This window comes from Medicago truncatula, chromosome 5 (genome assembly GCF_003473485.1).
Source record: "Medicago truncatula cultivar Jemalong A17 chromosome 5, MtrunA17r5.0-ANR, whole genome shotgun sequence".
NCBI classification, from domain to species: Eukaryota; Viridiplantae; Streptophyta; class Magnoliopsida; order Fabales; family Fabaceae; genus Medicago; species Medicago truncatula.
In genome coordinates this window covers 26,903,819-26,916,694 of record NC_053046.1, presented here as the reverse complement: position 1 = coordinate 26,916,694, position 12,876 = coordinate 26,903,819, and the positions used below count along the sequence as shown (strand labels likewise).

Below are 12,876 nucleotides of genomic sequence, written 5' to 3'. Positions count from 1 at the left end.
ATAGCAAAAGACTCGTGAATTTCATTCCAGTCAATTAAAGTGTTTGATGGCCCGATAAAAGTAAAATCTACCACAAAAAAAAAAAAAGTAAAACAATCTGGACGCATGTGGTATAATCACCTCAGTGAATATTTGCTAAAGGAGGGATACAAAAATGACTCTATTTGCCCATGTATTTTTATGAAAAGATCTGAAAATGAATTTGCTATAATTGTTCTCTATGTTGATGACATAAACATAATTAGGACTCCCAAAGAGCTTCCAAAAGCCATAGATTGCCTGAAGAAAGAATTCGAAATGAAAGATTTGGGAAAGACAAAGTTTTGTCTCGGATTGCAAATCGAACATTTAAATAATGGAATCTTTGTGCATCAAGAAACTTACATAGCAAAAGTGTTAAAACGTTTCTACATGGACAAATCTCATCCATTGCCTACTCCAATGGTTGTTAGATCACTAGACGTGGAGAAAGATACTTTCAGACCTCGAGAAGAAGGTGAAGAACTACTTGGTCCTGAAGTACCATATCTTAGTGCAATAGGAGCACTAATGTACCTTGCTAATTATACGCGTCCAGATATATCATTTTCTGTCAACCTATTATCAAGATACAGTTCTTCACCTACACAAAGACATTGGAATGGGGTCAAGCATGTATTTCGTTATCTTCGAGGTACAATGGATATGGGTTTGTTTTATCCTAAAGTGCCCAAACTAGAATTAATTGGTTATGCAGATGCAGGTTATTTATCAGATCCTCATCATGGGAGATCACAAACAGGTTATTTGTTTACAAGTGGAAATACAACAATTTCATGGAGATCTGTGAAACAGACAATAACAGCAACATCATCAAATCATGCGGAACTTTTAGCATTACCTGAGGCAAGTAGAGAATGTGTTTGGTTAAGATCCATGATTCAGAACATCCAAAAGAATTGTGGTTTATCCTCCGGAAGAATGGATGCAACAATAATTTACGAAGATAATACAGCATGCATCGCTCAGTTGAAAGAAGGATACATTAAAGGAGACCGAACAAAACACATTTCTCCAAAATTCTTTTTCACTCATGATCTTCAGAAGGATGGTGATATCAGCATTCAACAAATTCGGTCGTGTGATAATCTTGCAGATGTTTTTACAAAGTCGCTCCCAAGTATAGTTTTTGAGAAACTTGTACTAAGAATTGGTCTTCGCCGTCTAAGAGATATTTGTCTTCATGAGGGGGAGAAATAAATGTGTTATGCACTCTTTTTTCCTTCACCAAGGTTTTATCCCATTGGGTTTTCCTGGTAAGGTTTTTAATGAGGCAATTCAAACTCAAAAGGATATTGTACTCTTTTTCCTTCACTAGATTTTTTTTCGCACGGGGTTTTATTTTAGTAAGGTTTTAATGAGGCATATCCTCGATGGACAAAGTCGCTCCCAAGTATAGTTTTTGAGAAACTTGTACTAAGAATTGGTCTTCGCCGTCTAAGAGATATTTGTCTTCATGAGGGGGAGAAATAAATGTGTTATGCACTCTTTTTTCCTTCACCAAGGTTTTATCCCATTGGGTTTTCCTGGTAAGGTTTTTAATGAGGCAATTCAAACTCAAAAGGATATTGTACTCTTTTTCCTTCACTAGATTTTTTTTCGCACGGGGTTTTATTTTAGTAAGGTTTTAATGAGGCATATCCTCGATGGACATCCAAGGGGGAGTGTTATAAATATTAATAGTGGATGTTCAAATAGCAAATGTGTTATTGGGCCATACTACTAGGTTATTGGGCTTAGTTCATAAGCTACTCTATTTTCCTATAAATAGAGCTCATTTGTAACATTGTAAAACACACATTAGTGAATAAGAATATTTCTCCTTATTCTCTCTTCTTCTCTCTCTCTATTACTCTCTCTATTTACTTATTTTCATAACACACATGTAATAATGCTTGCATAAACCCACCGATGAATTTTCAAAGTATTATGAAAAATAAACCGCAAAATAATAATTTAGTTCTAGCCAATGCCAAAATTGGGGATATTACAAAAACTCATGATGTTTTTATTTAAAGATAATTATTTTTTTAAGAAGTTATTTAGAGATGATTATGAATGTTTTTATCCGAAAGTTTATAGTCGTTTTAAAAAATGCGTTCTAACGATTAAAAATCTAAGTATTACAAAGAGCTATGTTTACATCCCGAAAGATTTTATAGCAAAAGACTCGTGAATTTCATTACAGTCAATTAAAGTGTTTGATGGCCCGATAAAAGTAAAATCTACCACAAAAAAAAAAAAAAGTAAAATCTAACGATCGTTAATTTGCCAGCAAATTCACAAATTGTTCATGAGGTCACTTTTTGCGAGAGAAATGATATTTGTACAACCACTTGTGACAACTTTTTGACAACATTATCTTTCATACTCACATTATATTTCCATTCTCTCTCTTTCTTTTTCTACTCCAATGTTTTTAACCAATAAAAAGTAAGACAAAAAAAATTATCATAAATAGTTGTTCAAATATCACTATTTTTTTTTTGCAATACGTAGTATTTCCCTATTACGAAAGCTCAGCCATGACTCACCACAATTCGAATACCCTACCTATGTTTCTTTGTACCTTCAATTATATCAACCAAGCCACTTTCCAAAGCTAAAGTGCTCATTTCCTATTAAATAATACATACCAAATGCAATTGTCCGATCCACATAAAATTAAACAAACTTAAAGAATTTGTATCCAATTCGTCAAAAAGTACATGCACAAATAAGAGAAAACAAAAATGTTAATATGGATTTCATTACGAATTTTTGTTTTTTTTGAAGAATAGTTTTAATTTCTTGTAATCAAATTATTGATTGAGTTGAGCTTACTGTAACACTTTTGGTGATGAAAAAAGGGATAAAAAGGGGAAGAAATAAAGGAGAAACATGTCTACTTTTAATAAATCCTTTATCTTCTTTACAAAAGCATTTTTGGATGTCGTTTATGAAGTGCAAAACCTTTTCCATGTGAGGTAGGAAAGGGACAACTTCGACCGAATCTAACAGCTGATTATTTGGGAGGAGTATCACCAACAAATTATACTACTTTGTTTAGTACTCGCTTTTTTTAATTATAAAAAAAAGTTGGTTTAATAGCAGTTTTCACCCTCTAACTTTCACGAAGTTGCAATTTTGGCCCCCTAAAAAGAAACTACAAAACCGCCCCCTAAGATTTGCAATAGTATCAGTTTTGGTCCCCCAAGGCTAATTTTTGGTAAAAAAAAATAACACAAGACACCTCATTTAGGGTGTCACGTCAGCGTAGACCGAATCAAAATTGACTTTTGGGGCCAAAACTACCACAATTGCAAAACTTAGGGGACAGTTTTGTAACTTTTTTTTCTTAGGAGGCCAAAATCACAACTTTAAAAAAGTTAGGGGCTAAAACTGCTATTAAGCCAAAAAAAGTTCTATGGTTACATATTATCATCAAAGTTAAAGTGTAAGGTTCATGTGTGACACTTTTGTTAAACAACTTAATTAGAAACTTTCCTTTCATAACCTAACATGATAAGGTCCTTAATAATATTTCACTATATACTTATAATGGGTTATTTGGAATTATTTTAACTCTAGACGATTTAACAATTACTACTAAAACTCTCATACAACTTCTTTCAAAAAAAAAAACCTCTCAAAAAATTGTGAGGTCTTGAGTTCAAATTTGAGGCAAAATATTCAGTCAAGTAATATCGATTTTGTCAGATGAGTCTGACGTTACAAACATGTTTGGAATATCAATACACATGTATGAAGAAATTCATTTCTTTTTAATTAAATTGAAAGTTGTTTAATTTTTAGTATTAGTAGTCAGAGAATCTGGCCAACGATTATGATGCCAAAAGAGAACATAAAATAGGATAGGCAAAATTACACAATTAGTTCCTTAATTTAATTTTAGATAACATTTTCGTCCTTTATCTTTTTTTTGTAACGATTTAGTCCTTTATGTTATAAAATAACAACATAGTTATCCTTTTTATGAAAAAAATAATCAAAAATTTCAAAAAAAAATTCTTCAAACTCATAGACAAACGCAAATCTTCATCATACTAGTCAAGAAAATCAAATTTCATTGAATAAATCTCAAACAAAAATGATAAAATAGTGTCATTTTATAACATAAAGGACTAAATCGTTACAAAAAAAGATAAATGACGAAAGTGTTACCTAAAATTAAGTTAAGGGACTGTTTGTGTAATTTTGCCAATAGGATATTTTATACTCTATCCAATTTAAAATAAGTATCGCTTTAGCCAAAAAAAAAATTGTTTCAAAATGAATGTTACTTTCAGTTTCGAATGCAATAATGACTTTTTCTTTTCAATTTTACCCTCCAATTAATACTCTGCACACTACTTCCAAAGTATTACTTTTAAAACTAGCCAATAGTTAATAAGGATATTTTGGTAAAACAACCATTCTCTTTCTTTTAATCATTGCATTTCTTAATATGTGTGTAAACACCTAAAACGAACTCATTTTGAAACGAAGAGAATATAAGAGAATAACAAAAAATAGTAACAAACGGTTAGATTTTGGAAAAGTAATATTTCATTTGTTCCAAATTATATGTCATATTATGAGGGGATTAAATAGCAAAGTATATATATATATATATATATATATATATATATATATATAAGGGGATTAAATCCCAAGTATTACACAAAAAAGAGAAAATAAAAACACCAAAAATCCCCAAAGAAAAACCACCATCACCCTCAAAATGTTGAATCCCCTAACAACAACTCCTCAAAGAACTAACACCGCCAACAGTGATCAATTAGGCACCCGATAGAGATTTTGCTTCAAACGTTCAGCTTCAATCACCACTCAAGTTCCGGTCTATCAATGGAGACATCACAACAGCCTAAAAGGACCTGAGTCACAAACTTGCTCCCAATCTTGAGTCACAAACTTTCATATTCTAAAATGACAATTATTTTGAGACGTATAAAAAAAATAAAGCGACAATTAAATGAAACGGAAAAAATATATATAGGGGTTTTTTATATATAATAATGGGGAACATACTACAGGACTAGCCGAGAGGTACAAACATCTGTAACATCATGAATTAAAAAGTAAATCAAGCTTGTACCAAAAAAAATAAAAGTAAATCAAGCAAAGGAAAGTCTGAATCTATAATAGTCCCAATTAAAGGTGCAAAATGACCATTATTAGTTGGAGAAGAGAAATAATCTCATCAATAAGAGGTTATGTGGAAAGGAAACGAATATGAGTCTTTTTATAATTCATCATATCAACTACCACTTCAGAATACATCTCAAAAACGACCCACCAAAGAAAATAGGTCAATGATCATGCAACAAACAAACATCATTAGATCAGAGATTCCAATCAATCCAAGTATGCATTCATACCAATACTAAAAAATGTAATCCAATATATAGGATTTATTAACAACTTCACAATCTTGCAGTGTTGTATAAATTAAGTTTCCTTATACAATCGCGAAATCATGTCATATCATATCAACAATCACGCACAAAATAATATAAATTGAACATTTTTAAAGTGCACTTGTGGGAGTGGGGGCTCATTTAAACTAGAGCATAGTTCTATATCGATAGTGGGGGTCATTTAAAGCTTGAGCATAGTTCTATATGGACTCAACTCACCGAAGTTGACATCAGGAGGTTCGAACTTGACATATTGAGATAAACATAATTGAAGGTCATAAACTAAAATCATTAGACCAATCCCAAATGGGCTCAATGACATTGTTAGTTGAATTTTGCTCTTTACCCAACACTTTTAGCTCGCTTCCAATTGAAAAGACCAAAATGACCCTGCGTAACGCTAGTGTTAAATTTGTGTGGATTAACTTACGCTGCGTGCTGTTTTAAAGACGGGCAGAACCTCATTTCCCATTTCCCATTTAAAATCCTAAAATCTCTCTCAAATCATCAAAATCCTAAATTCCTTCAAATTCAAATCCAACAACACTCCAATAACAAGTAAGTTTTCATAATCAAACACCATTAACCTTTTATGTTTATATGTTAGATTTTTCCTCTTAAATTATAATTTTTTAAGTTTAAGGGTTTGTTTAAATTTTGATTTTTTGGGCAAGAAATTATACAATGTTTACAATTAAATGAATTATATTGCTTAATTATTTAGATGTTTGTATGTTTATGTTGTAGTTATGTGTTTTAGGGTTTATGTATAATTTGCACTCCAAGTGTATGAGAAAATGTTTGAATGAGTTTTTCATTGATTGTTTAATTTTTTATGGTGTAGATTTGAAACAATGACCGATTTGTTCAGTGTTTTCATACGGTTCAACGGTGGAAATCCTCGGATGTTCAAGGTTCGGTACATTAATGTCACGTTAAAAGGTCTCAAGGATCAACTGGATGAAATCAACCAAGGACTCAACCCCGAAGACACAAGGAGGGTGGAATACATTTGGTATGAAAGTCGAACGTTGTACGACGGGAGAATAACGTTCAGTCAGTTAGAATTAAAGAACGACGACGACGTGAGGAGCATGTTCTCGATTTTTTGGCAGCACAACATGTTCTCGTGGATCGATATGTTTGTCACGTTTGCTGAGATCGCCTGAAGATGTTTTCAACAGTTTGATTCCGTCAGAAGATCGTGATTAGGTAGAGAATGCACCTTTCAACTACAACAATTGTCTTACATCTGGAATTGGATAAGGTCAAACCTGTTAAACAACAACTCTCATGCATTCACCCAGAAGTTCTATTGTTCCTTTCAAAAATTAGGTAGTGTCCTTATTCTGTTGGAATTTAAATTAAATTCTTGTTAGTTTGCTGAAGATGTTGGTATTGAAGTGTCTTATACATAGGGTAAAAGTTTGCAAGTCTGTTTGAAAACTCAAAAGAATGAAGAGAACACAACATGTATTCTGCAAAATCAGCTATATAGGTTTTCACATCGAATTCCCTTGTATAAGATGAGTGGGATGTAAGGGAATGCACCTTATTCCTTTACATTCCTAATCATCTTATATGAGGAAATTCGTTGTGAAAACCTATATAGATGATTTTGTATAATACATGTGTTGTTCTCTTCATTGTTTTGAATTTTCAAACAGACTTGCAAATTTTTACACTAAATATACGACACTTCAATGCCAACATTTTCGGCAAACTTTCAAGAATTAAATTTAAATCCAATTTCATGATGATACCACATATATTTTGGGAGAATGTAATGTAATGTAGATGAAATTAAAATAAATAAAATTGTGTATTTTTTAATTGATTTTGTGTAATTGTGTCACTTTATTCGAATTTATTGATTCAATACGCAATTTTTATTCGAATTCACACTGAGTTTATATAGACTTTATTCGAATTTATTTATTCACTTTATTTGAATTCACGCTGAGTTTATTTAGTCTTTATTCACTTTATTCGAATTTATTTATTCAATACGTAATTTTTATTCGAATTCACGCTGAGGTTATTTAGTCTTTATTCGAATTTATTTATTCACTTTATTCGAATTTATTTATTTAATACGCAATTTTTATTCGAGTTCTTGCTAGGTTTAATTAATCTTTATTCGAATTTATTGATGTAATACACAACTTTTATTTGAATTCACTTATTCGAATTTATTTATTTAATACGCAATCATAAAATAAATGCAAATGTAAAAAAAATAAAGGAATAAAAATAATAGACATAAAATCTCATTTTATTAATATAATGGATACATTTACAATGGGGTAAAACTAAACCTGGGGTAAAAAAAAACCACAAGAAAGCCAATCTTCCTGGGGTAAAACTACATCTACTTGATTTTACCCCTAGAAGACCGGTCACCTATCATCTCCAATTCAAAGCAACCTCTTGAAATCTTCAAAGATGTCTCTTTCTATGAAAGGCCAAGGATGGAAAAAACACATTGTTGTTGTAAAAGGAAGTGGAGGGAGGAGAATGAGGAGGAGAGAATGTGAGAAATGGTGTGAGAAATAGTGAAGAGGAGGAAGGTATTTATAGGTGGTTTAAGGTAACATAGGACTTAATGAGGTCAAAAAACGTGTAAAAACTATAAAAAAAAACGTGTAAAATCGATTAAAATACATTGACCACCATCCAAAAAACATGTTCTTGGTGCATGAACTACCGGCCAACCTGTGTGAGTTAACCGCGCCACCGGCCAAAGGTGCATGAGTTAACTCACGTTACATGTATGGGGAGCGTGAGTTAACTCACGCATGGGTAAAAATGTCTTCTCAGTTGGGAACGAGGAAAAACTGTTGGATAAAGAGCATAATTCTTGTTAGTTAACCCTTCTCCCGGTGGATTTCCCGATCCCAACTCACATAAATATCTTTTTTTTTAGAGAGCATAAATATTTTCTTACATAAACAAAAAAGAATATAGAAATTACTTAAAAAAAAAAAAGAATATAGAAAATCAAGGAATGCGATGGAGAATGAATTGGACGGCTGTTAGCTCTTTATAAGGTCTTTGAGTGTAACACCCATGCCTTATGATTCAAGACATCATTTAGGTAGTGAATGTTTGACTCAACTTTTAGAAGAGTCAATATTGATTCTATAAGTATAAAATTTCTTTTGACATGTTTAAATCTTCTTGACTAAAATTAATTTTGCCTATCAAATTACCTCTAATTTAAAGATAAATTTTTAGATTTTGTCTCTACAATTTTTTTAAAGGCATTTCGTCTCTATAATTGATTTTTAGTCTTAAATTTATTGTTCAACTCGCTATTATATGAAGGATCATGCAAACCGGTATCTACCAATGTCCCGGAGCACCGGTTAAGGAACCAAATATTTGCATTAGAAGTTATGTTGTCAATGCATCAAAAGTTTTAAAAGTGTCATTTTCAACATAATATTTTTATTTTTTAACTTTCTTAACTAGTACCCCGATGACATACGTTATCATTTTCCTTATGTAAATGTAAAGAAACATATATCACTTAAAGTGAACTCACTTTTATTTGGAACCAATTTTAAGAAATCAGTTCATTCAAAATTAATGGATACACTCTGGTCACTATTATAAGTAAAAGTTCACATTTTATGTTCATTCAATAAATGATGTATACAGTATTATGTAGATCACATTCATCATTTATTGAATGAATCTTAAAAATAAATTTTTACTTATAATAGTGACCGGAAAGTGTACACAACGTAAATAAATCATGGAAGTAGCAATAGCATCTTCACTACTTATGTATGGCAAAGACCACAATCTAAATAATAATAAAAAGTTCTGAACTACAAGTACTTTAATTTCTTCTGGGTCATTCCTTTTGATTTTTAATGCACCACTGATTTGTTTCTCTTAAAAAGGAAAGTAACAGCCTTAGCCCTTTAGCAAGCAGACACATAAAAGCAGCTTTTTTAAACCCTGCATAAAAATAAAAAATAAAAAATAAAAACAAAAAAAAAAAAGTTTTGTTATTATATTTACAGAATGATAACGTTTTGTTTATTATTCAATCAAATTTTTACTTGTTTTCTTTTGTTAGTGCTTTGCTTTTCATACCTTGTTTGCATGTGAGAAAGTAATGATATTATTTTGTACTAAATTTGTTTTTTTTTTTCAATATAAAAAGATTGATAACTAAATTTATTTTCATTTGGTGTATAAATTGGACTAATGTTGATATTGGTGTGATTGCTGATTCTACCAAGCTAGAAAGCTATAGGTTGGCTTTCTTTTTCAGCCATGTTTGGTTTTCTTTGTATCATATCAACTCTTGCTTTTTTAAGTGGTATCAAAATATTTGTATTTTCTTTATTTATTATTTATAAAAATTATAATATTCTTTAGAGAAAAAAGAACATTAATCATGTGCAAACTTTTTTGATATTTCTGTTTATGATGTTGATATTTTGTATAATTTCAAATATTGCAGCTAGATTCAAGTTTTTCTCTTAATTATTGCCTCTTAAAGGGAGCAAGTTTTTTATTTTCTCTTTTTATTTTTTCCTACATTATGTTATTTTTATTCTTCAATTTGAGATATGACTTTTCTTTTTATGGTTTCTAGTATATGAACTCTTCATCATCATCATCAACTTAACTAATCGCGCCGAAAAGGATGAACATGTATGAGCCATTCCTTCAAGTGAGTATTTGGGAGGATAGCTTTAAAGTGGATCATAGTACTTTGAATTCAATTGCTTCCCCAATGTTGAAGATGAACATAACTAGCATGGAAAACAAGGTGAAATTGAACTCATGAATTCTATTTTGTTTCTATGGTTATCTATGTTTTATGAGAAAACTAGTTGACAATATTCTTTTGAATTTTATATGTATAGTCTGAATGCATCCCTCAAGAATCAAGAGAACCTTCTGGAGATGATCAAGAGACTATTCAAGAACCTGTTCCTAAGGTGGTAAAAGTTGAAATAACGGCAGAAATTAAAGACGAGAAAAATACCGGTCACAAAATTTAGCGATTCTAACACTTAGAGATGCATTTTGTCTTTCTCTGTCTCTAAATTTCTGTCGTTATTTCAACTTTTTGAAGTAGTGATTTATATTTCTTTTATATATTTAGTTATCATAATTTTCATGTTTCATTTTAATAGTTGTAACATAGTATCATGGAGTTTTAGAAGTGACCTTGTGTCAAAAAAATTAATTAAAGAGAATTGTTTAGCTTGGAAGAGTTCATAATGGATTCTGACATTATATTTTTTAAATATCTATGTATAGGTACTACGACGTCAAGCACAGAATCGCGCAGCTGCTCGAAAATGTCGGCTGCGAAAGAAGGTTGTAAGAACTGAGTTTATAGGAAGGAAGTTACTAGTGTTTATGATCTTATTTGTATTTTTTTGACTCACAGGCTTATGTTCAACAACTGGAAACAAGTAGATTGAAGCTCATGCAGTTAGAATTGGATATCGAGAAAACAAGAAAACAGGTGATACCGTATAAAAAATCGGCATGCTTACCTCTTACTATATTTGATATAAATAATTTCATGTATCATTCATAAAGATTTATCAAAATTTATCCTTGCAGGGTTTATACAAAAGCAGTTTATCGGATGTCGGTTATATGGGATCGTCCGGAACAATAAACTCAGGTTAGTGATTCGTAATTGTAGTTTTAAGTTTCCTCAAAATGATATTTTTTAAAATAGTCATGTTATGTTTCGAAGCAGGGATATCATTGTTTGAAATTGAATATGGACGTTGGATTGAAGAACAAGATCGACAAAACGAGGAACTAAGAAATGCATTGCAAACTAATGCATCTGATATACAACTTCATCTACTTGTTGAGAGTAGCTTGAACCAATACTCAAATCTTTTCAGAATGAAAGCTGAAGCTGCAAAGGCTGATGTTTTCTATTTAATCTCTGGCGTATGGAAATCACCGGTCGAACGCCTTTTTCTTTGGATCGGAGGATCTCGTCCATCACAAATTCTAAATGTACATCCACTAATTACTATTATCTCATTTTTATATTTTCTGTTCATTAATTTTGCAAAATATAGGAGCTTTATATAATCTTAATTTGTTGAAATTTTGTTAATATATTCTTGATCATTCTTTATCAGTAGCTTATAGAAACTAGCATCAACTCATCTCGAGGTTATATTATATGGTCGTACTTTTACCACTGAGCCGACAAATCATAAACGCGTGTTGACTAGAGACGAGGAGTACTAATGGCATAAATTTTGTTCTATGTTTTGTAAATTGTTAAACATCATGTCATGTCATATAAACCTCAGGACATGTTTCTATAGCGTCGATTGATACATGTAATAACCTATCAATGATTTTGTACAAACCACTTGACTTTTGCTTACAGATCGTGGTACCGAAACTTGAGAATTTGAATGATCAACAAATTGCTAGCATTAACAACCTGCGTTTATCATCTCAGCAAGCTGAAGATGCACTATCAATAGGGTTGGAGAAACTCCAGCAGAGTATGATCAACAACATTCAAGCTGATCCCTTGGATTTCGGAAACTACGGCTTTCAGATGGCTGCTGCCATTGACAAAGGAGAAGCAGTAGAAGGTTTTGTAATCCAGGTAACTGATATAACATCATAATTTGTTATCAATCACACATAACACGTGTCATGGTAACATTATGTGTATTAGAATTCAAACGCGGATGGTTAGTCCTGCATCGATTTTAACTTTTTCTCATTTTCTATAGCTAAATTGATGCATTATTTACTTTACAGGCAGATCACCTTAGGCAACAAACTCTGTTATACATGTCACGCATCTTATCGATTGGTCAAGCTGCTCAAGGCTTGCTGGCTATGGGGGAATACTTTCATCGTCTTCGCACTCTTAGTTCATTGTGGACTGCTCGTTCATGTCATCATTTCTACCCTACTCAACACTCAAATTAAGATATTTTCTTTTCTTTATTACATTTTTTATTTCTTCAATATATATATATATTACATATGAACAAGCTAATGCTGTCAACTACCATGATGCAAAGTTCATATTACGGTTTGTATAGCTCTTGAGAACAACTTGTATATAAACATTTTATCATCCACTACATGAAGAAGATATGAACAATAAATTAGTCTACATATTAAGTATATGTTTCGAAGATAAAAAAAAAAAAAAAAAAAAAAAAAAAAAAAAAAGAGGTTAATAGTGCTTTTCACCCCTGTAATATAGGTCATTTCCGGTTTTCGCCCCTGTAAAATTTTCGGTTTGATTTGCATCCTTGTAACACTTTTTTTTTTTCCAAAAAACACCCCTCCCCCATCCAACTCAGCAAATTCGCTTACATGACGCTAATTTGACATTTTTTTTAATTGGCCACGTGTATAAAATATATCCACATCAGAT

At 31.4% G+C, this 12,876-nt stretch overlaps 1 protein-coding gene across 6 annotated transcripts; it reads left to right on the top strand.

The window, feature by feature from the left end:
- Positions 1–9,634: 9,634 nt before the first annotated feature.
- On the top strand, positions 9,635–12,601 carry LOC11437058 (transcription factor TGA3). 6 transcript variants are annotated; one of them, XM_024784244.2, is made up of 9 exons: positions 9,635–9,729; positions 10,075–10,251; positions 10,349–10,423; positions 10,749–10,808; positions 10,882–10,959; positions 11,061–11,124; positions 11,182–11,474; positions 11,860–12,087; positions 12,246–12,601. In XM_024784244.2, exons 2-9 carry the CDS (start codon positions 10,126–10,128, stop codon positions 12,417–12,419), a joined length of 1,098 nt encoding a protein of 365 aa, XP_024640012.1. In that variant the 5' UTR covers positions 9,635–9,729; positions 10,075–10,125; the 3' UTR covers positions 12,420–12,601. The 6 variants fall into 6 exon arrangements, with proteins under 6 accessions (XP_024640012.1, XP_024640011.1, XP_024640014.1 ...); XM_024784243.2 differs by lacking the exon at positions 9,635–9,729 and having other exon boundaries at positions 9,894–10,251; XM_024784246.2 differs by lacking the exon at positions 9,635–9,729 and having other exon boundaries at positions 10,064–10,251; positions 11,203–11,474; positions 11,935–12,087.
- Positions 12,602–12,876: the final 275 nt, after the last annotated feature.

Coding starts and splice junctions, on each gene's coding strand:
- LOC11437058 (XM_024784244.2), top strand. CDS start 10,126: ATGAACATGTATGAGCCATTCCTTCAAGTGAGTATTTGGGAGGATAGC. Junction 10,809..10,881: donor AATGTCGGCTGCGAAAGAAG/GTTGTAAGAACT, acceptor TTTGACTCACAG/GCTTATGTTCAACAACTGGA. Junction 11,125..11,181: donor GTCCGGAACAATAAACTCAG/GTTAGTGATTCG, acceptor TTTTTAAAATAG/TCATGTTATGTTTCGAAGCA.